The 12711-nt window shown below is 35.9% G+C and overlaps 1 protein-coding gene across 1 annotated transcript in view; it reads left to right on the forward strand.

Annotated features, from left to right (window-relative positions):
* Nucleotides 1-8517, forward strand: part of ESCO2 (establishment of sister chromatid cohesion N-acetyltransferase 2) — a 30671-nt gene extending 22154 nt beyond the window's left edge. The window contains exons 10-11 of the mRNA XM_003272912.4: nt 3044-3219; nt 6912-8517. Coding sequence (XP_003272960.2) covers nt 3044-3219; nt 6912-7044 — 309 coding nt within the window. The 3' untranslated portion in view covers nt 7045-8517. The remainder of the gene's footprint in view (nt 1-3043; nt 3220-6911) is intronic.
* The last annotated feature ends 4194 nt before the right edge of the window (nt 8518-12711 follow it).

Here is a 12711-nt window from a genome sequence, read left to right on the forward strand (position 1 = left end):
GTTACTTGAGATCTTTCTTCTTTTTTTATGTAGAACTGCTTTTGCTGCATTCCATAGATTTTGGTATGTTGCGTTTCCGTTTTCATTTGTCTCAAGAAATTTGTCAATTTCCCTTTTAATTTCTTTGATCCATTGGTTGTTCAAGAGCATGTGGTTTAATTTTCACATATTTGTCAGTTTTCCACTTTTCTTCCTGTCATTGATCTCTAATTTTATACTGCTATGAATGTTCTGTGTGCACTTGAAAAGAATGCATTCATTCTGCTGCTATTGGATGGAATACTATATGTGTTTCTGTCAGGTCCATTAGGTCTGAAGTGTAAGTTCAGTGTTTACTGGCTGAACTCTGTGGCTCACACCTGTAATCCCAACACTGGGAGGCTGAGGCAGGAGGATAGCTTGAGGCTAGGAGTTCAAGAACAGCCTGGGCAACATAGTGAGACCCTGTCTTTACAAAAATTAGGAATGGTAGTGCATGCCTATAATCACAGGTACCTGGGAGGCCGAGGCAGGAAGATCGCTTGAGCCCAGGAGTTTGAGGCTGCAGTGTGCTATGATCACACCAGTGCACTCCGCTCAGGGCAATAGTGAGACCCTATCTCTTAAAGAAAAAAAAAAAGTTCAACATTTCCTTATTGATTTTCTGTCTGGATGATGTATCCATTGTTGAAAGTGGGATCTTGAAGTCCCCTACGATTTTGTATTCCTATCTATTTCTCCTTTCAGAATCCTAAATATTTATATATTTAGGTGCTCCAATGTTAGATGCATATATATTTACAACTGTTTTATCTTAATGAATTGACCCTTTTATTATATAATTACCTTCTTTGTCTCTTTTGATGGTTTTTGACTTAAAATCTATTTTGTATAAGTATAGGTACTTCCTGTTCTCTTTCGATTTCCATTTGCGTGGAGTATGTTTTTCTGACCCTTCACTTTCAGTCTATGTGAGTCTTTTGTAGGCAATATTTAGTTGAGTCTTGTGTTTTTATCCATTTAGCCCCTCTGTGTGTCTTGATTGGCAAATGTATTCTATTTACATTTAAAGGAATTATTGATAAATAAGGATTTACTATTGTCGTTTTGTTTTCTGGTTGTTTTATATATATTCCTTTCTTCCTCTCTTGCTGTCTTCCTTGGGATTTGATGATTTTCTGTAGTGGTATGCTTTGATTTCTTTATCTTTTATGTATCTACTATAGGTTTTCGCTTTATGGTCATGAGGCTTACATAAAATATCCTATAATATAACAGCCTATTTTAAGCTGATAACAATTTATATCACCTACAAAAGCTCTGCACTTTTTCTCCCTTCAACATTACTAATTTTACAGTTTACATCTTTTTATGTTGTGTATTTATTTAAAAGCCCTTTTCCTTCTTTGATCTCAAAGAAGTAGACTGTTATGTCCTGGTAATAGGCAAGATGTAGCCAACTAACTCTTCTCTTCTACTCTCAGGTCAGAAACAATGTTTTGTTGTTGGTAATTAAAAACTAAATACACACCTATCAGAAGGGTAACAGTACGTAAAAAATTGAGACAATACCAAATGCTAGTGAGGACATGGGGAAACTAGATCTCTCTCACCTTGTCTGTAGGAATGTAAAATATTACAGCCACTCTGGAAAAAGTTTTGAAGTTTCTTTAAAAACTAAACATAGGCCGGGCTCAGTGGCTCACACCTGTAATCCTAGCACTTTGGGAGGCCAAGGCAGGTGGATCACCTGAGGTCAGGGGTTCAAGATCAGCCTGACCAACATGGTGAAACCCCCGCCTCTACTAAAAATACAAAAATTAGCTGGGCGTGGTGGTGCAATGCCTGTAATCCCAGCTACTCGGGAGGTTGAGGCAGGAGAATCACTTGAACCCAGGAGGTGGAGGTTGCAGTGAGCGAGATCGTGCCACTGCACTCCAGCCTGGGCGACAGAGTGAGATTCCGTCTCTTTAAAAAAAAAAAAAACACAAAAAAAACTAAACATGTATTTACCATATGATCCAGCCATCGTTCTCCTGGGCATTTAACTAAAACAAAGGAAAACTGATGTACACACAAAAACCTGTACAAGAATGTTAATAACAGCTTTATTAGTAATAGCCAAAACCTGGTAACAACCAAAGTCTCCTTAAATGCTTTAGGTGAATGATAAGCTATGATACAGCCATGTGATGGAATATTACTTAGCGATAAAAAGTAACAAAGAATTGATATACTTAACAACTTGGATGAGTCTCAGGGGCATTATACTGAGTGGAAAAAGGCCAATCTCAAAAGGTCGTATGGTATATGATTTTATTTATATAGTATATAACATTCTCATAGCCATGGGGAATAAATTGGTGGTTGTCAGGGACTGGGGATGGGAGAGGGGGTAGTGTGGATGTGACTATAATGAGGAAGAAGATCTTTGTGGTGACTCAGTAGTTCTGTATTTTGATTGTGATGGTAATGAAATGAATATACAGGTGTGATTAAGTGTCATGAAACTATACACACCATTATACCAATGGTAATTTCATGATTTTGGTATTATACCAGTTATGGAAGATGTAATCATTGGGGAAAACTCAGGGAAGGATACGTGGTCCTCTGTAGTGGTTTTTTTCAACTTCTTATGAATCTATTTCAAAATAAAAATGTTTAAGAACTTGAAATGCCAACCAAATTTCATAGTTAATAGATATAAATTTTCTTTAGTGTTACGGGTTTCTTTAGGTGGTCATATATACTTTTAGGATGGAGAGAATGAGAGAGGTTTATATACTTTATTAAAAGGAAGAGTCTAATGTTTACAATTGTTTAAGAGGAAAGTTTCATAATGCTATGGGACACACTAGAATGTGTGAATGTCTCAACACCACTAGTTTTTTTAAAGCATTGTGTGACTAAATGGATAAGAATTTAAGAAATAGAAAATATTTTTTAACATATTTGGAGATATAAGTTAAATTTTCGATACTTATTTAAGGAATTTTTTTTTTTAAAGCAGTGTGAACTCATCTGTAGTGTTAGCGATAGATGCTTCTGTATATCATTGCAGGCGTTTCGTGTCCTGTCTGAACCAACTGGTCCGGAATCCCCAAGCTCTACAGAATGTCCTAGGGCTTGGCAATGTTCAGATGTACCAGAACCTGCAGTCTGTGGGATAAGTAGAATCTGGGTTTTCAGACTGAAGAGAAGAAAGCGCATTGCAAGACGACTGGTTGATACCCTCAGGTAAGAAATAAAATGGATCTAGATCCAGAACCTTAGGTTCATAGCTTTCCCAGAACCTCTCGGCTTCCGAGCTAAAGGGAAGGATATTGGTAAGATACTTCTGTATAAATACTATCAAAGTCAGGCTAAGGAAGGTATTGGCACTAGAAAAACCATACTAGATGTACTCAGTCTAGGGCACATTCCAGGTCTGAAACATACTAGCCCACTGCTTTTCAAACTACCTGTGCTAAAGGACTAGTTTAATTTGTCACAGACCAACACTAATAAAATAAAAATGGATTGCTGGAAAAAAATAGAAAAACAAAACAAAAATACAATCTCAAATTGTTATTAGACTTAACAGATGTGAAATTACGCTTCAATAAATATAATCTATACAAAGTAAAGTTTTGAAAAATTACAGAAGCTGTACATGTTCATTGATAGTGACTAGATAATGAAGACTTGCTGTAACTCATAAGCATAACTAAAAAAGTGGATTTGTGAGACAATCCATGGAACGAGAGAAAATAGTTGCAAATCATTTGTCTAAGGAGGGTCTAATACCCATAAAATAATTCTTATAACACAATAAAAAGACAACACAATTTAAATGGACAAAGAATTTCAGTAGACATTTCTCCAAAGTTGAATTGCAAATGGTTAATTCAACATAAAAACATGCTCAACATCTTTATCGGGGAAATCACAAAACAAAACCATAGTGAGATCCTACTTTAATACCCAGTAGGATGACTGTAATCAAAAAAACAGACAAGTGTCGGTAAGGATGTAGAGGAAACTGAAACCCTTGTACATTGCTGGTAGGAATGTAAACTGGTGCAGTTGGTGTGGAATACAATCTGATGATTTCTGAAAGTTAAAACTGTTATGTAACCTAGTAGTTTCACTCCTAGGTATATACTTAAGAAAAGAAAACATGTCCACATAAAACCTTGCACATGAAGGTTCATAGCAGGATTATTTATAAAAGCCAAAAAAGTATAAATAATCCAATCTGTGATTAATGGATAAATGTGGTATATCTATACAATAATAACAATGGGATGTTATTCGGCCATAAAGGAAATTCTGGCACACGCTGCAACATGGAGGAACCTTGAAAACATTATGCTAATTGAAATAAGTCAGTTGCAGAAGATTGCACATTGTGTGATTACATTTATATAAAATGTCCATAAGAGGCAGGCAAATCCAGAGGCAGAAAGTAGATGTGTAGTTTCCAGGGACTGAGGAAAGATGAATGGAGAGCAACTAATAATGAGTATGGGGTTTAGGATGATAAAAATGTTCTAGAATTAGATCGTGGTGCTGACTGGACAATATTTGTTAACATACACAAAACCACTCAGTTGTACACTTTTAAAGGGTGAGTCTTACAGTATATGAGTTATATCTCAACCAAAAAAATGAGTCTCCAGTTTTAATTCCCATGTACACACTTTGAACTAACACTATGTATTGATGTTTAAAGTTTCCAATGTCACAAACAAGCTCGTTTGCTAATTTACCTAATCTAGGTTATATGGATGAGTTTCACAACACTTGCTCTCTCAATTTCTACACATATTTCATTGTGCAGATAATAGGTTACAAACCAATAAGCACACTTTGACCAAACCAAAGACCACACTTTGGAATAGTGTTATTCAAGCCTCTTGCATTCTATGCCACTTTTAAAAAATAAATGCCAACACCATTATGGGGACCGGATCTTGGGCCATAAATCCTAGTCAATCACACGTACTTACAAAGGGGATCAGTAGGAAAAATTGATATCTTAAAAGATTTTTGTTTGATTAGTTATGAAATACTTTTCTATGTTTTATATTAGATATATAAATTTGGTATGAGGAATACCAGTATCTAACCTAGTTCTACCATGTTATGTATTTAATTATAGTTAATATATTAGAAGCTTGTATCTTCTAATTGAATCAAATTCTAATTTTTTATTCTGAAATAATTTCAAACTTACAAAAGAACAAGAGTAGTAGGAAGCCTTTGTCAAGATCTATTAAGTTCAACATTTACCTCATTTCCTTTACCATTCTATGTTTAGATAACCTTCCTGAATTATTTTGTTACATATATTACGCCCCTTTACCCCTTCATGCATTGGTGTGTTTTTCTTAAAAACAAGAACATTCTCTTATATAACCATGATACAATTATCAAATTTGGGAAATTTAATATTGATATAATGCTTTTATCTGACAGTCCATATTTCACTTTTGTCTGTTGTCTCAAATGTCCTTCATGGCAATTTTTAATTTTTTTATTTTTTATTTATTTTTATTTATTTATTTATTTATTTATTTATTTTTGCCCAGTATCACATACTGCATTTAGATTTCACGTCTCTTTAATCTTCATCTTCCCTAATCTGGAACAATTTCTCAGTCTTTCGGCATGGAAGAATTTGAAGAGTGCAAGTCAGTTATTTTATAGACTATCCCTCAATTTTAATTCTTTTTTTTCTTTCACAAACAAGCTGTAGGAGATGTTGAATTCTTTTGACCATTTCCTTATTACTTTTAATCCTAAGGTAAGCAAGATCAAGGAGAGTTGTCAAAATGCAGATTAGTTTTTCCCTTCTTAAAGCTCTCAGTGGATGTTTTCTTTCATTGAAAAAAATATATAGGCTGGACGGTCGCTCTTGCCTGTGATCCCTGCACTTTGGGAGGCCGAGGCAGGTGGGTTACCTGAGGTTGGAAGTTCAAGACCATCCTGGCCAACATGGAGAAACTCCGTCTCTACTAAAAAAAAAAATAAATAAATACAAAATTAGCTGGGTGTGGTGGTGCATGCCTGTAATCCCAGCTACTCAGGAGGCTGAGGCAGGAGAAGCACTTGAAGCCGGGAGGCGGAGGTTGTAGTGAGCAGAGATCGTGCCACTGCATTCCAGCCTGGGCGACAAAGTGAGACTCTGTCTCAAAAAAAAAAAAAAAAATATATATATATATATATACACACACACTATAAAAATATATATATACTATATAAATATATATATAAACTATATAAATATGTACATAAACTATATAAATATATATATAGTTACTGGTTAAAATTGGTGATTTTTTCAATTATCTTTGGCTTTTAATTAGCAATATGATCTTTTTTTTTTTTTTTTTTTTTGGTTGAGTTGGAGTCTCACTCTGTTACCCAGGCTGGAGTGCAGTGGCGAGATCTCGGCTCACTGCACCCTCTGCCTCCTGGGTTCAAGTGATTCTCCTGCCTCAGCTTCCCAAGTAGCTGGGACTACAGGCATGCGCCACCACGCCCGGCTAATTTTTGTATTTTTAGTAAAGACGGGGTTTCACTGTGTTAGGATAGTCTCGATCTCCTGACCTCGTGATCCACCCGCCTTGGCCTCCCAAAGTGCTGAGATTACAGGCGTGTGCCACTGCACCTGGCCTAGCAATATGATCTTATATTAGTTGCTCTTTACCATGGATATCCTAGAGTTAGGTGGATGGTTCCCTTTGCCTCTCATCAGAATTTTTTCTGGACCTTAGTTTTCTCTTCTGTGAAATGATATCATTAGACTTTTGTCTCTAAAATATAAGGCATTTTTTCACTTACTAAAAATAAGGTTAAGTCAAGAGTATTTACTTAAATTGTGCTCATGTTAATTAGAATGTTAAGTTGCTTCCATCGTTAAATCATCTTTTCTTCTCTTTTAGGAATTGCTTCATGTTTGGCTGTTTTCTCAGCACTGATGAAATAGCATTTTCTGACCCAACACCAGATGGCAAGTTATTTGCAACCAAGTACTGCAACACTCCTAATTTCCTTGTATATAATTTTAATAGTTAAAGCTGATTTCAGTTATAAAGGAGTTACTATCTGGATAAGTTCAGAGAGCTCCTTATTATAAAATACAAACTATTTAATAAATATCAAAATAAAAAATACCAAGACTCACACTCATACACACACACACACAGACACACACACGTCACAGTTTTGTTCCTTATGAGTTGAAAAGTCAGGAATAAATTTGTTGAAAATTATCTGGGGATTCAAAGAAAGGAAAAATCTTTGGGTGATTTGCTGATTAGCACTCTGAATGTTTAATTATGAAACTTGGTAGCTATAACTGGAAAATTACCTGACTCTTATGTAAGAGTATTAAATACAAAGTGATTTTTCTCTAGAAATGTGACCTGGTCTTTTATAAAGCACACTCTTAGACCAGGATTATCTAATGCCACATCAGAAGCAAACAGGCAAATTTAAACTTGGGCAAGTAATTTCTATGCCCAATTTGTAAAGGGAATTTCTGAATTTTTGTTTGTTTGTTTTAATAGAAGCATGGGTCTCACTATGTTGCCCAGGCTGGTCTGGAACTTTTGGGTTCAAGCGATCCTCCCAAAACGCTGGGATTACAGTCATGAGCCACCATGCCCAGCCTAATTCCTGACTTCTCTATACAGAGTCTTCACTTGATAGGCACTCGTCTGTAGTAACTCGGTTTGAATATCTTTAGAAAATGTTTAGAATTTATTTGTAACAAGATGTTAAGGAATAAGATTATCCCATATGCATTTCTGTAGAGCAGAATTTTATAGCTTAATGTTTAATCTTTTTGAAAATAAACGTTTACCTGTCATCAGATTTAATTAAAATTATACTTAGTAATTGCACTATTACTTAGTTAATTTTTGTTGTATGGAAATATTGGTAGTACTACTTTGGGAACCTGTTACTGACAATTGATGTCATTAACAAAATGCCTAGTTGGATTAGATGTTTCATTTTCTAATTTTTTGCTTGTTTAAAATGCACCTTACTTGTTCCGAGATACTTGGCAAAAGTCTTTACAAAATGTATGGTAATAGAACCAAGGTTGGTAAATATACATAGGCTGGTGGATCAGAGACCATGGAACTGTGTAAATACACTTAAATGTTCACACATTTTTCTAGTATAATTCTTGGATACTTTAAAAAGCAAAACATTGTTCAAATTGTTTTGATTCTGAAAAATCATTCAACTGCTAACTGGCAATAAGACTCTAGGCAAGTCATTTTCCAGATTGTAATTATATGTAGAAACTATTCATCTGCATTCATTTTATTTGCCTGTAAGTTAACATGTTTCCAAAATTTAAAAGCCTGGGTTCCCAAAAGAATGTGGAAGTATTAAAATGTATGTAATTATGCAAACATTTTAATGCTATTTTCTGCACTTATTTCTTTTAAATATTTTATTTAAAAATTTTAATTAACATTTTGTTTGCTTAATGCTTTTGTAATGAATCAATTAAAATTATTTTATACAACTAAATCTGATTTTAATTATATTTTATTATGAAAATAGTATATGTTAAATAAAATTCAGATAATACAGAAATAGATTGCCAAAAGAAGAGGCTTCCCTTAATCCTGCTTTGAGTTTAGTGCTTATTACTTTAGATTAACTAAATACGTATGCAGTTATTTTGCATCTTGCCTCACTTCAGTATGTCTTAGATATGTTGTATTTCAAAAACTATTTCTATTTTAAATATTTAGCATGATTTGCTATTGATACTGTTGGCTTGGTTGGGTGTTTTTTTGTTTGTTTGTTTTGTTTTTAATTTAAGTATAACACATACAAGAAGCAAGTGCACTGAGAAGGTCTCAAAGCAACGATACCCCAGTGGCAATGAGCACACCTACCACCCAGATCTTGGTTGGTCTCTTTCTTTTTTTCTCCCACCCTGGGCTGAAGTGCAATGGTACAAACACAGCTCACTGCAGCCTCGACCTCCCAGGTTCAAGTGATCTTCCCACCTGAGCTCCCTAAGTAGCTGGGACTACAGGTATGTGTCACCACGTCTGTTTAATTTTTGTATTTTTTTTTTTTTAGTAGAGACAGAGTGTCACCATGGTGCCCAGCCGGTCCTTAAGCTCCTGAGGCGCTTGAGCTCCTGAGCTCAAGTGATCCTCCCACTTCAGCCTCCCAAAGTGCTGGATTATAGGTGTGAGCCACGGCACCCAGCCAGATCTTGCTTACTAATACCTTCTTCCACAAAAGGACCTGGGGCTCTTTGGAGAAATGGCTCATTCTAGGGATAGGGCAATGAATGTACAAGATAAGCCTAGATCACCTTGTACAGCAATCCCCCCTTATCTGCAATTTTGCTTCCCACAGTTTGTTACCAAAAATATTACATGGAAATTTCTAGAAGTAAAGGATTCATAAGTTTTAAATTGCCCACCATTCACAGTAGCCACAGTGGGTGATAAGTGCTCAGTTAAGATGGAAAAGGCATTAAATTTGTGGGCAGAAGACATGCACAAAAACATATTCCTATTGAGGGCAATCAGGTTCAGTACTGTCCATGGTTTCAGGCATTCTACTGGGGGTCTTTGTCATAAATTGTGCCCATATATGTGTATGTCTATTTCTGCCTGTGTATTCTTACTAATCTTATATAGGTTCTATTTATGCTAATACCAGACTGTGTTAATTATAATATTAATGTTTGCTATAGTATTAGTACATGGTCCTACTTTTTTTCTTCAGTCTATTCTTGGACTTTGCATTTCCATATACATTTTAGAATCAATTTATTCCACAAAAAGCTACCAACAACAAAAAAGCCTGTTGGGATTTTATTGGAATTGTGTCAGATCTATAGATCAATAAAGGACTGATTTTTAGACTTGCTCAAGTATTGGATACTTTTTTTTTTTTTTTAGGTGGAGTTTTACTCTTTTGCCCAGGCTAGAGTGCAGTGGCACTGTCTTGGCTCACTGCAACCTCTGCCTCCCGGGTTCAAGCAATTGTCCTGCCTCAGCCTCGAGTAGCTGGGATTGCAGGTGCATGCCACCACGCCTGGCTAATTTTGTATTTTTAGTAGAGATGGGGTTTCACCATGTTGGCCAGGCTGGTCTTGAACTCTTGACCTCCAGTGATCCACCCGCTTCAGCCTCCCAAAGTCCTGGGATTATAGGCATGAGCCAGTGTGCCCAGCTGTTACTTTTTTTAAAGCCATTGGGAAAAGTGTTTTAAGCTACATCTTGTTTGCTGATATATAAACTACAAGTTTTCTGTTTTGACTTTGTATTCACAATCTTTCTAAACTTATTTAATTCTAATTTATCTATTTCTATCTACATAATATCTGTGAATGAGTTTTACTTCTTTTAGAATCTTACAGCTTTTATTTTTTGTTCTTACAATATTGCATTTCTAAGATCGCCAGTCTAGTACAGTGTTGAATAAAAGCAATGGTAGGGGGCATATTTGTTTCATTGCTGATAATAGGTAAAGTTTTCAACATTTTACTATTAAATATAAGGTTTATAGTTTCTTTGTAGATAAATTTCTAATATTAAGGAAGTTCCTCTGTCTATTCCTAGGTTTCTAGGAAGCTCTCAAACATCTTGAACAGATACTCAGGTTTTATAAAAAGTCTTTCTTCTTTCTTTGGAGATGATTTTGATTTTTCTTCATTGTTAATATGGCAGTTACATTGTTCTTTGAATGTTAAAGCAATCTAGCCTTCCTGAACTAAATAAACCAAACCCAATTTGGTCTTGATGTTTTTCTTTTTTATGTTATTGGCTTCAGTGAACTAATTTTTTTTCTTTTGGACTTTTCATGTGCTCATGAATAAGATTGGGTATCTGTAGGATCTGTATTAGAGTTTTTTCACTCATGACATGTCTTTTTTCTCCATAGATGAGTTTTGCCTAGGGGTTTATCAATTTTGTTAGTATTTTTGAAGATTGGCATTGTTAATCCTATCATAGGTTTTCTATTTCCTGTAAGTTTTAATTCCCCCCCCCCAATGGAGGGGAAGTACTATGCTCTGAATGTGTTCCACCAAAAATCGTATGTTGAAACCCTGTCCCCCAAGATGATGTAATACCATCGTAAGTTGTGTCTTAGGAAGGTGAATGGGTCATGATGGTGGAAGGAACCCTTAGGGATTAATGCCCTTATAAAAATAGAGGGTCGGGGACCTCCCTTGCTCTGTCCACCATGTAAAGACACAGCCAGAAGGTGCCTTCTATGAGGATGCCCTCACCAGATACCGTCTTGATCTTGGACTTCCTAGTCTCCAGAACTATGAGAAATTTCTGTGGTTTGAGGCACCTCATTTATGGTATTTTTGTTATAGTAGCCTAAGATGGGAGGCTTGTTTTGTTTTTCCTAAATTCTTAGCTGATATATATATAGCATTTTTTACATATAGTTTTTATATGTAGCATTTGTTTAGTTTAAAATCCTTTCTAATTTTTATTCTAATCAACAGATTGTAGAAGATTAAATAGGTACCAGGAGACATGAAAGAATCATCTTCAACATTTCTCAAGCAGCTGCTGATTATCTCCTTTTATGGAGGCATAACAAGCTCCTGGAGGCTTCTACAGATTCCAAAGGGAAAGATTTTCTGGGAGGTGAGAAAGCCACTTGAGAGAAGGCTATTCTGATTTACTAATTAATTCAGTGTAAAGGTAGTCCTGGGCACGGTGGCTCACGCCTGTAATCTCAGCAGTTTGAGAGGCCTAGACAGAGGTTGCTCAGGAGTTCCAGACCAGCCTGAGCAACTTGGTGAAACCCTGTCTCTACAAAAAATACAAAAAAAAAATTAGCCAGGTGTGGTAGCACACCTGTGGTCCCACCTACGCGGAGTGGGAGGCAGAGGTGCAAGGATCACTTGAGCCTGGGAGGTCGAGACTGCAGTGAGCCATGATTGCCCCACTGTACTCTAGCCTGAGTGACAGAGCAAGACCCTGTCTCAAAAAAAAACAAAAAGCCCTCAGCCAAGTCACATGTTGCTCTTTTGAGAATGAGGGAAATGTCCAAAAAGATAACATCTGAGATTTAGAGCAAGTTCTAGAACAAGAATAAAAAAAATTTTCTTCCAGTTGGTAGCAGATGGTCTGCAATCTTGTGTTGAGGATTTCTAGGACCTCACCAGACTCAAGGGGCAATGCATGCTGGGATTATTTTGTAATGTCTACCATAGACAAGGGCTGTGAATTTGCTGGTCTTGTCCTTGGTATTAGTTTATTCCTATTAGATATCGCAACTGTAGGAACTGGAAAGAAATTTCTCAATGAAAAGCAATGGCTTATGTATTAAAGAGCCAATTGAAGAAAGATCCAGTTCCTGCTTTAAGACTTAAAGCAGGAACTGCTATTCCTGCTAGGAAAAGAATGGCCTGGAGAAGCTGCTCTGTTGGCTTGGCAAAGAAGAGTGACACATGTCAGAGTGAGGATAAGAGACCCTATTGAGTATCAGGATGTGAAATTATACATACATTTTTCTACAGATTAAGACAACTTCCAATTTACTTGTCACATTATTTTGATGGAATAGATGCAAATTAATGTTCTGTGTCCTTTTGCTTGGTACAATCTTATACCAAAAGGCATTCAGTGATTTCTAGGCATTTTTAAAGTTCAGAGTGCAGTTGTTCCTAATGTTTCTAAGAACGCCCTGTGTCAGTAATTTTTAAAATTCTGTCTACAACCCAAATCT

This window comes from Nomascus leucogenys, chromosome 8 (assembly GCF_006542625.1).
Source record: "Nomascus leucogenys isolate Asia chromosome 8, Asia_NLE_v1, whole genome shotgun sequence".
NCBI classification, from domain to species: domain Eukaryota; kingdom Metazoa; phylum Chordata; class Mammalia; order Primates; family Hylobatidae; genus Nomascus; species Nomascus leucogenys.